This window comes from Notamacropus eugenii, chromosome 6 (genome assembly GCF_028372415.1).
Source record: "Notamacropus eugenii isolate mMacEug1 chromosome 6, mMacEug1.pri_v2, whole genome shotgun sequence".
NCBI classification, from domain to species: Eukaryota; Metazoa; Chordata; class Mammalia; order Diprotodontia; family Macropodidae; genus Notamacropus; species Notamacropus eugenii.
In genome coordinates, this window is record NC_092877.1 from 328,524,539 (window position 1) to 328,538,615 (window position 14,077).

Genomic DNA, 14,077 nt, shown 5'->3' on the forward strand with positions numbered 1-14,077 from the left:
CCTGTTTTCCCATTCATAAAGCAGGGACAATGGATTGGAAGATGGCAAAGGTCTCTTCCAGCACCAGAGCCCCCAGTGCTTTGACCTCAGCTTTCATCTGAGCTTCCATGGAAGGAAAATGGAAGGGAACTTGGAATTTGTTCTGTCATCCCATACATTTAACAGTGTACGAACCTCCAAATGCAAAAATGTGTAGTACTGAGCTCGTATTGGAAAAAACCATCTTGGGATTGGGAGTCTACGTGAAAATGGAAAGTCTTGGCTTGTCTCCAAGAGTCTGAACAGCGTTCACAGACAATGAAGTTGAACAGTTAGTCTGACAAAGGTCGTCCCAAACCCACACTGGAAGCCCAAAAGAAGCAGTCTGGAATTCACTAGTGAATGAGAATAAGGCCTTTACTCCACCCTAATACACATGCACCCTTGCAGTCAGCAGGTCAAGAATTCAGGGACCAAAGGATGCAGAAATCAACCTGCTGACTCTGGCTGCTACTTGACTTAGATAAAGAACAGTCTAGGGATGACAATGCAAGTCATCAATGACTACTTACAACAGAGGGACCCTGTGGCTAGGTAACACCATCCCTCCCCTCAAGGGAAAAATGAAGGGAAGTATTCATGATGCAAATGCCATTTGGTTTGGGTTTTAAAAGACAGGTAATGGTATAATTATTAGTGAAAATGTCTCATCTGCCCTTCAAGACTTTTCTTCATGTGTTTAATAAGAATGCATGTGTAGAACCCATGTAGGACTGCAAGCCATCTGGGGGCAAGGAGGGAAGGGAGAAGAGAAAGGAAGAAAATTTAAAACTTATGGAAGTGATTGTTGAAAACTAAACACAAATAAATTAATTGCTCAGGTCCTTGCGTATAATAGGTTAGGTATACACAATAAGATATGTTAACTAAATGAATGATAAGATTCTGATATTTCATACAATTTAGGACTGGAAGGGAATCCTAATTCTATCATTTTCTACTTTTGTGCAATTGAGTGAACCACTTATAGGGTCATAAATTTAGAGCTGGAAGGTGACCTTTTCCAACCTCCTCATTTTGGCTTGAAAAATCAAGGGTTTGGAGGACTGAACTTGGGAGCCACCAAACAGGACTTTGAATGCCCCCTCTCTCAACTTACTACCTGTGTTACTTTGCTCAAATCACTTAATATCTCCGAGCCTCAATTCCCTTATCTATAAAATGGGGGGAGGGAATGGATTGGACTAGACACTAGAAGGACCCCCCTCTAAAGTCCTTTATAGCTCTCTATCCAGTGGTCCTATCAGTGACTTCCCTCACAAAGGTAGGAAAGTGTAAAGCTAGAATTTCAACCCAGGGCTCCTGAACCAAATCCAGGGAGGGCTGTAGATGCCTCACCACACTTATTCCTGTCTATATCTCAGCCTCAAAGAACTCCATCAAGGCAGCAGCTGACCAGAGCAACTGTTCATCAAATTCAGCATCAGAGGACCACCAGACATGGAGTTCTGCAATAATCCTATATCACTGCCACAAAAGCCAGAGAGTTTGATACAGAGGGCAAATTCATCACAACTCCCAAATTACCACTAGCAGAAAAATTATGACTGGTGAGCGACTCCCTATACAACTCAAAGGAAAAACCTGCCGTAGGGAAAAAAATAAAAATAAAAAGAAGGGGCAGCAATGGCTAAGACTAGACAAAGACCACGCTGCCTTCTGGGAGAATGGCCTAACAAATTCATTGCGTTAGGATTGTTTAAGAATGCCGATCAGAGTACAACAGGAAAACACAACTGTGGTGATAGAATCAGTAACATCAAGCCTGAAACGTTCGGAGTTGCCCTCCTCCCCTCCTTTTCTGCCTCCTGCCCCTCTCTTTCCAGTGATCCACAAAGCATCCCGAATTATGCAAGAGTAACAACTTGAGAACTGTTATGGAAAAAGAAACAGCCCAGTGTGAAGGTGGGGAGGGTCATGCAGGCTTCCCCTGCAGCTGGGACATGACGACATTCTCTTCATTATTCTTAGCCATGTGGAGTAAGAAAGGGATTTCTTTCTGCAGCTGGCATTCTGTGTAACTCAAGAATCAGAGAGAAAACACTGGACTCTGTTCCCTCTGAAGATTAGAAAGGGATGGAGGGTTGTTTTTTTGTGGGGGGTAGGGGAAATGTTCTAGGGGGAAAATGATTGCTTAAAATTTGGATTTAAGGATACAGCAAAATTTAGAATAAACAATAGTTAATCCCTTTAAACAGAAACAGTTGAATTAGCCACAGGAGTTGATATTATTTGCTTCTAGTGAAATCAGTGGTATCTAATCTTTAACAGATCTTTTTATCTATAAATCTTTTGATACTTAAAAATATCAGATCTTTTACAGATTGATTGTACCATAGTGCTTTTACTGACTTAAGAGGAATTATAAAGATGGAAGGAATCTGTAGAAATGATTCAAGATTCAGGATTGATGATCACAGATTTGGAACCAGAAGGAAACTTCAAGCCCAACTAGTCCACCTCACCCCCTCATTTTACAAATGAGAAAACTGAGGATCAGAGAGTTGACTTCCTCAAGGTCACACTAGTGGTAAATAGCAAAGGCTGGGAGGTGAACATAGGTCAGCTGAGTCCAATTTCAAAAGTCCTTGCACTATAACATGCTGTCTCCTTTGCGTAACAGAGAAGGGGGTTAAGTGATAGAGGAGAAGCTGGGAGGGAACAGAATCCAAAGGATGGTTTAGCTTTGATGAGAAATGGCCTCCACTTCTTCTGAGACAGGAAGGACTAAGAATAGTGGCTTGGGAGTCAGAAAAGATGGGTTCAAATCCTACCAGTCACTTCCTACTATTATGACTTTGGGTGAATCACTTAACCTTTCAGGGCCTCACCTGTAAAATGAGAAGGGTGGACCAGAGAGTGAGAAAGGTGGACCAGATCCCTCCCAGCTCTAGAACTACCTTGCTAAGAAGAAAGGCTCCCTGAAGACAACAAGCCCTTGTCGTGTGCTGGACAAGTGAATTTGTAATTCTCCTACTCTCTGAAAGATGTCTACGGATGGAAATTGTATCACCTCCCTTGACAGTCTTATCCTATGCTTTGAGTTTTCTCATCAAAGAGTTCTTTATGTCCAACAACAACAGCAAAGCAATTAAGTGCCTGAGTGTTGGAAATGCAAAGAGTAAAAATCAAATAGCTCCTGCTTTGAGGAGCTGACATTCCCTTTTTTTGGCAAAGAGGAAGGGGACAGGAACAGCACTTACACAAGTAAATACATACAAAGTATATGAGAAGCAAATGCGATGTAACATCGGGAGTCTGAAATTTGCAACTGGAATTTTTCTTACTATATCTTAAATCAATTTCCATTTCTTCAGACCGATATTAATAACAGACTTATCATTTCTACATAGCTACAAACAACCAACTAAGCTCTCGTCTTTCTCATCACATCAATCCTTTTCCTGCTTTTCTCATAGAATCTATTTTTTTTTTTTTGCCCTGTAAGCCTCTGGTTCTGTTTCTTGTATCCAAACATTCAGTTTAAAATATGATAGAGCAAAAAGTCTAATAAAAACTTTCCTGATGCAGAATATAGCTGAAAGAGTCTTTGCCAGCCCTTCACATGTTTTTGAAAATACACCAAGATTCTGAAGCATTCCCCTTGGGTTCTACGTTTGCAATTTCAACATCACTGGCCGTAGAATAATCCCAGGAGAGCATGCGTTTTGTTGTAGAAATGAATCAGGAGCCCAGCCTATAACTCTTCAAATAGAGAGAAAGGGAAGAAGAGGTTCAATGGGGAAGGGATCCATATCCTTAAATACATCATTTTTCTTCCTCTATTTTTTTTTCCCTCTAGTTACAAAGTTTCTAAAAATGAAGCATGCATTAGACTATGTTTCTCTATTAAGATGATCATTACTATAAGGAGTAACTCAAATATAATTTTAACCAAGGCTTTACGTTTTTGTTTGTTAATAAAACTTGTTAAAATCATATTTATTTTTCTCTTTCGCTTTAACTTCCACAGTAATATTAGCTAACAAAAACTATAAAAAACAATTCAAGGCAATTCTCCTCTCCCCAAAAATAAAGACTAAAGAATATGGATTTAAAGACCTGAATCATGATATCATAAAAAATGTTGGAGTTTAGATAAAAGAAAAATGAGAAAATAAACTCTTACAAATCAGAGCAACAAAACAGTGGAGGAACCGATGAAAGTTGTTTTTAAAAAAGTTAGGGAACTTACTCAAGACCCAGGAACATACTGTGTTCGGAAGGGGAACAAGAAAGGGAAATGACATTACTGCAAACTCAGTTCCTAAGGAGAATTCAAGTATTTTCCTGGGGCAGTGGTCACAATTAACTCAACTTCTTCACTTTCAAGTCTATAGGATGAAAATCTTCTAATAAATTGTTAAGTGGTTCAGGGGAAAGGGATGAAAAGGGTAGAAAAAGAGAAAATAAAGAGAAAAGCCTAAATATGGCTAAGCCTTAAACCAATTGTCATTAAGTTAATGTTTATCCCTGTGTTAGGAAGTGATTTTGGATTTTCTTTTTTATGTCAAGAATTATGTAATAAACACTTTAAAGACAATTCAGTTAGAGCAGATCCATCAACTTCTTCTTTATACTGTTATTTCACACCCCCAGTTTCAATCAATCACACATATTGGTAGCCAGCTGTTTCAACCTGGTCACATACCTTGCATCCACTGTGAGTTCGAGTTTTCATCAGTGGGGTTGTGGTGCACAATTCAATGGCTTCTGGCTCATGGAAGATGACTGTGGGGAGAGGTTCTTTCCTCAGCGTTAGGACATTCAATTTAGTCTTCAGCATGGTTTGAAAGTGCTGAAAGACATGAAAATAAACCCAACAGTGGTTAATTCTTTAGATTCCACAAATGCCAGTCAAACCTAGTAGTTAAAATTTCCATACTACTAGCTCTGTTCTAATTTGTTGACCAAAGAACTTCTTGGCCAAATGTAGCCAAAACAGCAATCTATGTGCCACTTTAAAAAAACAGCCTCATGAGTGCCACTGTGAGCCCCCAAAACTTCAACTCAACTACCGTACATGGTGCCACTGGTAAGATGCTGTTACTGTTGGCCACATAACAGAGTAATATTTCCCACTAGAATCCTGGGGGTCAAACAGAGACTATATGTCTGATTGGAGCAAATAGTAAGGAGATCAGAAGGGAAAAAGAAAATGGAATTGGATTGGGGCAGAGGGAGGTTTCCTTTGTTTTTGTGGAAGGGGACAGGTGAAATCCATGTCATTATAGAGAGAATCTAGGGAGGTAACATGAAAGAGCAATGGAGACAAATATAGTTCTGAGTTTGTCTCAGCTCTACTCATCCATGGCTTAAGATAGCACATGCCGTCTCTCTTGGAACCTATAACCTCATTTATAAAATGAGACCTGGAGAGGATTTCATACCCAACCTGTGATTTCATTAGTATGAGGAACTCCCAGAGGTAAAAACTCCTTCTAATGCTTTTTATGCAATATAACCTTCTGGAGAGTTGCCTAGGGTCCTGAGAAGGAAGAAACATATCCAAGGTCGAATAATCAGTATGTGGTAGAGGCAAGATCTGAACTCACACCTTCCTGACTCTAAACTACACCATGCTTCCCAATCAAAATGCAAGCTTATTAAGCTATCACAGGTATATTTCATTTGTGAATGAGAATACAGTGACTTCTAACCTAGGTAATTCAAATTGAGCTATTTTCAGTCTTACTCATTTCAGTGTTTCTGAAGCCATAAGGTGGCCACCCACCACAGTTGGCCAAACACACTGGTATTTCTGGAATCCATTGCTGTCTGAAATCCTGTGGAGGCAGATGGTAAGGAAAGGGTACAGACGAATGGATGTTCACTCAGACATATGCAAACATATTCATAAGTGCTTTTGCCTAAAAGATACCCTGCTAAAAGTGAATATGAGGGCAGAGGTCTAAGAGCTCCTTTTTGAAGGACAAAAGCTATTGTCAAAACCATGGATGGTAGGCCCAGAATAAGCAAACTTTCAGTCCTTGGTTAAGAAGTTGTTGATATCTATTGTTTTGAAGTATATGATTGCATATATGATGTATCTATTGTTTGATGTATATGGTGGGAAGGATGGGGAAGAAAAATGGGGTTATAGGTCACCATACTGTTTAGAACATAGCTAACAAAACTTTCCCACCCATCTGCTGACCAAAAAGGAAGAAAGGAAGGAAGGAAGGAAGGAAGGAAGGAAGGAAGGAAGGAAGGAAGGAAGGAAGGAAGGAAGGAAGGGAGGGAGGGAGGGAGGGAGGGAGGGAGGGAGGAAGGAAGGAAGGAAGGAAGGAAGGAAGGAAGGGAGGGAGGGAGGGAGGGAGGGAGGAAGGAAATAAGCATTCATTAAATAACCTATTATGTGCCAGGTACCATTCTAAGTGCTTTACCAAAAAAAAAAAAAAAAAAATCCCATTTGATCCTCAAACCAACCCAGGGAGGTAGATAGTATTATTATCCCCATTTTACAGCTGAAAAAATTCAAATGGACAAATGTTAAGTGATTTAACCAGTGGCTAGGTTAACAAGCTATCTCTATAAAGCTGGATTTGAACTTGGGTCTTCTTGATCCCATGTCCAGGGTTCTATCCACTTTACCATCTAGTTACCTATGTATATACATATATGTACATGTACATATTTATCACTTTGGACATTTTAATTTAATTTTAATCATTATGTATTTGATTCTTTGGGGAAGGAGACACCAACTCAAGATGGGCTTCAATTCAAGAAACATTGTCTACTATGTGCCAGGCATTGTGTTAAGCACTTACAATACAAGAAAGAGGCAAAAGACAGTCCTTACCTTCAAAATGCTTACATTCTAATGGAGGAAACAATGAGCAAACAGATATATACAGAGAGCTACATGTGGGATAAATAGGAACTAATTAACCGAGAGAAGGCACTGGAATTAAAAGGGGTTAGGGAATGCTTCCAATCAAAGAGGGGGGATTTTATTTGGGACTTAAAAGAAGCCAGGGAGGTCAGTAATCAGAGTGAAGGAGGGACAGCATTGCAGGAATGGGGAACAGCCAGAAAAAAATTGGGGAGCCAAGAGATAGAGGGTCTTGTTTAAGGAACAGTCAGGTAGGAGGCCAGTGTCACTGGATTGAACCAGAGGCATTAATTTGATTTGATAACCTCTTTTTGAGAAACAGAAATACTCTCTGGAAGCAGTAAGCTTTTGGGATATTTATATCAGTGTGAATTATTTTATTCAGAGGTTCTATTCCTAGAATCCAATTGATCAAATGCAATTCCACTGAGGCCAAGGGGAATTCTCATGATGGGGGTGGGGGAGGAGGCACATCTTAGTACTTAGATTTAAAAGGTATCAATGAATCATTTTAAAAACAGAGAAGCCAGCAGAAGGAAGCTGAAAAGAAGGCACAGACAAGCAGGGGAGTATTGGTACATAAGTGTTAAATGCAATATATGCTTACAATAAAGGTTAGTCAGTAAGCATTTATTAAGCGCCTACTATGTGTAAAGGAGGTAGGTGTCTCAGTGGAGACAGCACTGGACCTGGAGTCAGGAATACCTGAGCTTAAATCTGGCTTCAGAATCTTACTAGTGACGTGACCCTGGGCAAGTCACTTCACCCTATTTGCCTTGTTTTCCCCATCTGTAAAAGGAGCCGGAGAAAGAAATGGCAAACCACTCCAGTATCTCTGCCAAGAAAAGCCCAAGTGGGGTCATGACTAAAGAGCTGAACAACAGCCCCATGTGTTAGGCTCTACGCTAAGTGTTAGGGATGCAAAAGATAGTCCCTGTCTTCAAGGACCGGGCAACCGGATGCAGGAGACAAGAGGCAAATGTAGGTCATCAGTCTTACTCCATTCTTTGTACATGAGGACAAAAGAAGAAAAAGAAAAAAAGGCAAAGGCAGGGAAAGGGGGAATCAATCTGTGAAGGCTGAATAAGATGATGTATAATATCATGGGAGCAGTTTTTTTTTTTATGAAAGGAAAAGCACCATATACATGAAAATAGCTGCATTATCTATCATAATGAGTATCTCATTTTCACATAGATGTATGGCCAACAACATCCCTGCCTCTGAGTCAGGAAGACCTGGGTTCGATGCCCACCTGAAGCCGTGCCTCTGACACATGCTGGTTCTGTGACCCAGAGTTAGTCTTTTACTCTCTAAGTACCCCAGATAACTCTCCACCCCGGGCTTCTGAAACTTTTCCCATTGGAGACCCATTTTCCCAGCCATGTTTGTTGGTACTGCATGACCTGAGGGCACACACAGTGCAAAGTGCACATTTTCTGTTCAGAAGCCACACCTGCGAGGGCTGCCAGACACACCTCAGATTCATTACATCTTTGATTTGTAATTAATTTTTGCTGGTTGTGCATTCAGAAACCTTTTACTGCTGCCATTTTTGTGATCCCACAAGAGGGTCGAAACCCACAGTTTAAAAAGCACTGCATCTACCTAGACTATAAAACATCAGTTTTACATAAAAGCATCAGTAAAAGATCTCACTTGGAATTCCCATGCCAATCAGATAAGAACCTTGGGGAACCTCTCAAAAGAATCCCATTTGAAATCCTCATTGGAAGCAGTAAATCCATAGCTACCCCCTTGTCCTCTTGACAAAGTATCTGCATCTCTTCCAATCATTGAGGACTTTAGCATTTATAGCAAGCATCACTTGTATCTGGAAAGGATCTTATAGACCACTGAGTCTAACTCCCTCATTTTAGAGATGAGGAAACTGAGGCAAAGAGAGGTTATGTGATATGCTCAAAGTCCTATAGCTATTAAAGGGATTCTGCCTGACTCCAGGTCCAAAACTCCAGCCACTATGCCCTGCTTCCTCAGAAGATGAGTTCACAGAAGTATAGATTTAGAGGTGGAAGGGTACTTAGAGTTCACCTAGCCCAACCCAGTCATTTTACAGATGAGGAAACTGAGATCCAGAGAGGTTAACTGACCTGCTTGCAGCCACACAGGGAGCAAGTAGATTTGAATCCAGGCACTCTGACTCCAGAACTAGGACTCTTTTCATTCTACCACCCTGCCTCCCAACAACAACATAAGGTTACAGAAAAAGTGCTTGTTCTAGAATCAGAATCCTTTGGTTCCCTGTCACTTTCTATCTGCCGACCATGGACAATGTATTTCACCTTTCTAAGCCTCAGTTTCCATATTCTGTAACATGGGAACACTTATAGTTGTATTATCTACTGCTCTGGATTTTTCCAAGGAGGGTACATTTGCTAACCTTAAAGCATTATGTAAAATAAGCACTTATTGGATGGTAACGACCTATATGACCTTTTGAAATGGCAACCAAATCGTCTGAGTTCCAGAGGAAGTCCAACTGGTATCCATGATGCCACTCCAGCTAAGGCCAAACTGGCTGCAGTTTGAGATTCCTCACTTCATGCATATGGAATCAAAATAAAAAACAAATCACAGATAGATAAGTAGATGAATGAATGAATGGACGGACGGATGGACGAATGGATAAATAGGTAAATAAAGCTTAAAGAACAAAATAAAAATAAACCATGATAGGTCTACAACTGTAAGTTATATCAGCATTAGGTTGGCCCGGAGGGAAATCTGAAAAATAGAGACTATATTTGGGAACGGAATTAATGCTGTCAGATGAAAGATGTGCCAAGGATCATAAAGCAAATGCTTTGTTCTATTTTCCATCAGGAAGAAGGAAAGCATCAGGGAAAACAGAGGCCCTGCCCCCATTGACATCAGACAAAGCCCTGCTTTCTGCACTGGTGGCTTATTTGGTATCCTAAAATAGAGCCTCAAATCAGGCCCCACTGATGCTTATAGCATAATCCCTGGCCCCATAGAAATGTACAGTGGGCTCTGCTTGTTTTCTTTCAAACATTCCTCTCTGCCAGTTAAGCAAAGGGGATTTGCATATTTTACCAATGCAAACTAGAAATACTGTATTGATTTTGCATTAACACTTAGAAAGCAGGAGAGACAAACTAACTCCTCCCAACCCCTGCCACCACCACCCCAAAAAAAGTACTGGATGCAGAACAGAGAACAGAAGTTTAGGTCCTAATTCCAGCCTTGTCTGACTTTGCATGGCTTCTAATCTATCTGACCTCAGTTCGCTCATCTGTAAAATGGGAATAGTAATACTTGCTCTTCCTATGTCAAAGGGGAATTAAGAAGAAAATGCTTTGTAAACCATAATTAAGAAGAAAATGCTTTGTAAACCATAAAGCTCTATTATCATTTGCAACAAAAACTAGTATCCACTTTAGGGCAATGCAAAGAGGACTGGATTTCTATCCTAGAAATCAGACTGACAGAATTTTAGAACCAGAGGGACCTTGTTCACCCGGACAATACCCTCCCCTACCCTTTTTCTTACTGGACCTAGAGAGAGTTTCCGTAAAGAATCTCTATGAACTAACGTAGTGCATGCAGCAAATAGACTTTAAGAGTTCCTTGGGACCCTGAGATGCTAAATGAGTTCTCTAGGGTCACACATCAATAAGTACCTGACCCCAAACAATTGATTCTCTCTATTATGCAATAGTTGCCTTGGTCATTAACCTACATCAAAGCAAAATTCCCACTGCAACATATCTGAAAAGGGGTCAATCAATAAGTAAATTAAATAAACATTTATTAAGTGCCCGTGCTAGTCAAGAAGTCATGCCAGGCACAGAAAATACAAAGAAAAATGTAATAGTCCCTGCTCTCGTGGAGCTCGTATTCATGGGAAAGTAGGCAAAAATAACATGTATGCGTGTATTTTGTTGTTCAGTTGTTTCAGTCATGTCCAACTCTTAGTGACCCCATTTGGGGGTTTTCTTCACAAAGATACTGGAGCGGTTTGCCATTTCCTTCTCCAGCTCATTTTACAGATGAGGAAACTGAGGCAAACAGGGTCATACAACTAGTGTCAGAGGCCAGATTGGAATTTATGAGGATGTCTTCCCGATTCCAAGCCCAGTGTTCCATCTATTACACCACCTAGTTACACATCCACAGAAAACAAAAGAAATGATTTCAGGGGATAGGGAGGCAATGGCAGATAAGAGGTAGCCAGGAAAGGTCTCACGTAAGAGAAGGTATCTGAGTTGAGCTCTGAAGAAGTTTAGGGGTCTAAGAAGTAGAGATGAGGAGGGAGTGCATTCCAGGTATGAGGGCCAGTCTGAGCAAAGGCAAAGAAATAGGAGACAGAATGTTACATGTGAGGAAAAGCAAGACAATCATCCGGGCTGGATTATAGAGTGCATGAAGGGAAGAATGCATAGTAATCCCGGAAAGGTGGGTCAGAGCAAGGTTGTGATGGGCCTTAAGTGCCAGTGGAAATTGTCATGAATCCTAGAGGCAATAGGAACCACTGGAGCTTTCTGAGCAGGGGAGGGACATAAGCATGTGGAAGTCAGACTCCGGAGAGATGTTCGAGTGTGAAAGAATTCACTTAGACCTTCTCTGCAGCCATTGGACCCCAAGAATGTTGGGGTGCTACCTGAAATGATGAGGAATAGGGATGCAGATCTTAGTATCCTGAAAGAATTCACTGGACAATCTCCAAGTTAAAGAAAGTCATCTATTGGGGTGATGCACCCAAGCAGGCCTGATCCACATGAGGCAGAGGCCTAACTGGCTCTACTCCATGTAAGAGGCAGAGCATAGGCAGTAGGCCCTGCTACTTAAGGAGGCAAAAGAAGTTAACCAGGTTAAAGGTATGGTTTAAGTTCAATTTTATGGAATGAGGGAAGTGGACAGGAGAATGAGAGGCACAATATGGGCTCCAAAATGCCTGGGAAATCAGGTAATCCCCAGGTGCCTCTCTCTCATACAGATAAGAAAGGAGAAAGAGATTTTAGGACAACCTGAAGCTCAGGAGGGGCCTCACAAAGTACTGGAAAAGTAACCCATAATATTGTTTTTTAACCCTTAGGCATGCTTGTATCCACATCTAGCAGAATTTACTTTAAGAATACCACTCCCACAGTCATATGGAAGACTGATGAGAAAGGGAAAAGGCTAGAGGCAAGGAATCCAAATAGGAGCCTTTTCCAACAGTTCAGGTCAGGAGTGAGAAAAGGATGATGTTAGTTTGAGTGGAGTGGGTGGAACGAACATGAGAGATGGTGTGGCCACAGGGTGGTCAAGACTTGGCAATTGACTGGCTCTTTGCTATAAGTGTCAGTGAGGAATCAAAGGCTACCAATGATAGGGAACCCACTACATCTTTTCCATAAGAACAGTATGAGACTGTTAAAATCCCATAATTTATATCTACAGCATTCCCCAGATCTCTAGTCTAATAACCATATCAAATGAATGAAATGAGGTTAGTCTGGCATCATCTGGTCTTGGAAAAAATGGATTATCTGAGATTATTGTCCTCCATTCCTTCCTTTTCTACATTTCGAATCATGATTGGTACAATGCCAAGAATATGGACCTTGGAGTCACATGACCTGAATTCAAATCCCAACCTTGCTACTTATTACATGGGTGACCTTGAGCAAGTAAAATAACCTCTCTGGGCCTCATTACTCTCATCTGTGAAATGAGAGGCTGATGTCTAAGAACCCTTCCAACTCTAAATCTACGACCTATGAATACCAGCTTTACTCCTATGTGACCTTGAAAAAGTGACTTAATTTTTTTGGACCACAGTTTCCACATCTCTAAAATGAGGACTGGATCTGATTTTCCCTTTAGGCTCTTCCAGTTCTGAATTTACGATCCTATGAAGGTAGTTGAAATATTACATAAATTCAAAATAACAAGGCAACCTTTAATATTCCCTTCCAACTGAAAGCTAAGATAGGTTATAGGGATAAGTTTTAACTTGCAAATCACTGGGCTCTAAAATGCTCCAACCACTCTAGATGCCAACAATGAAGGACTGTTGGGGATGAATGGCAATTTCATTTTTCTATGCAATCTATGATGATCTGGGATTTCAGTATGACAGACTCACATATGGCTGACCTTGCATAGTTTTCACAAAGAGGGCAATTTAACTTCAGAGAGCTTCTTTTCTGATGCTTATTAGTTGACTGAAAAGAGTTTATGGAAAGCTCTATTTTTAATTAAGAAATGGCTATTATTAAACTAACTGAGAAGTCATTTTCACACACCCCCTTCTTTATTCCTTCAGCTCTGATTATGGAATTTCTGTTTTTGAACTTCACAGGTTCACACAACAGATTCTGTAGGAGAGGCACAGAAATAATGCTGCGCCCAAAATTGGTGCAGAAAGCCCTTGGTACTTGTGAAAACGCCTTACTATGAAAAGATTTCCATCAGTTATAGAGCTGTGCTCTGATAGCATTTGAACAGCTATTGAAAATACCAAGCTCAGGTTGTTCATAGGGGCAAAAAATTAGAGAGCGATTTTTCACTCCAATAAATTCCAGGGGTTAAATAAAAATTGTGTTGGTTCAGTGGAAAGCTTTGAATGTGGAATCAGAGCACTGTTATCGACATCCTATCTAACTTTGGGAAAATGACTGAATTTCTCTTTTCTTTAGTTTTCTCATCTGTAAAATGATGGGGCTGTACTAGTTGTCTCCACAGTCCTACTCAGCTCTAAATCCATGATCTCATGATCCTATCATCCAGTTATGAGAAAATATGTCAATACATCAAAGATTTGTAATTCCAGGACTACAGAAACTCTGTATAGCTATGTGGATCATCATTGATCAATTGCTGGCTCAGGGTCAGAGATGTTCAGTGACTTGCCCACAGTCACACAGCTATTATACGATTCAAGCCAAATTGGAATTCAAGTCTTCCTAAACGCAAGTTTAGCATTTTATGTACTACCCCAGCCTGTCTCTGGGAAAAAGTTAACTAAAAATTTAACTAGGATTAGAAACAGGCTTTTGCATTCATTGCAATTATAAATTCTCTCTTCCCATTTTCTTTTGTTAAAAATGCAAATATTAGTTAAACATTCTGGGCCCATAAGGACAAAAGATATGTGGTAAATAGCTTCCTGATGCTTCCTTCAGTCTCACGCAAGAAGTATTTGTTTAAGCATCTACCATGTATAGAGATCAC

At 40.4% G+C, this 14,077-nt stretch overlaps 1 protein-coding gene across 3 annotated transcripts in view; it reads right to left on the minus strand.

Annotated features, from left to right (window-relative positions):
- Nucleotides 1-14,077, minus strand: part of PID1 (phosphotyrosine interaction domain containing 1) — a 308,912-nt gene that overhangs the window by 155,382 nt on the left and 139,453 nt on the right. For all 3 annotated transcript variants that reach the window (XM_072618082.1, XM_072618083.1, XM_072618084.1), the window contains exon 2: nt 4,691-4,837. In XM_072618082.1, the coding sequence (XP_072474183.1) occupies nt 4,691-4,825 (135 nt within the window). In that variant the 5' untranslated portion in view covers nt 4,826-4,837. The remainder of the gene's footprint in view (nt 1-4,690; nt 4,838-14,077) is intronic.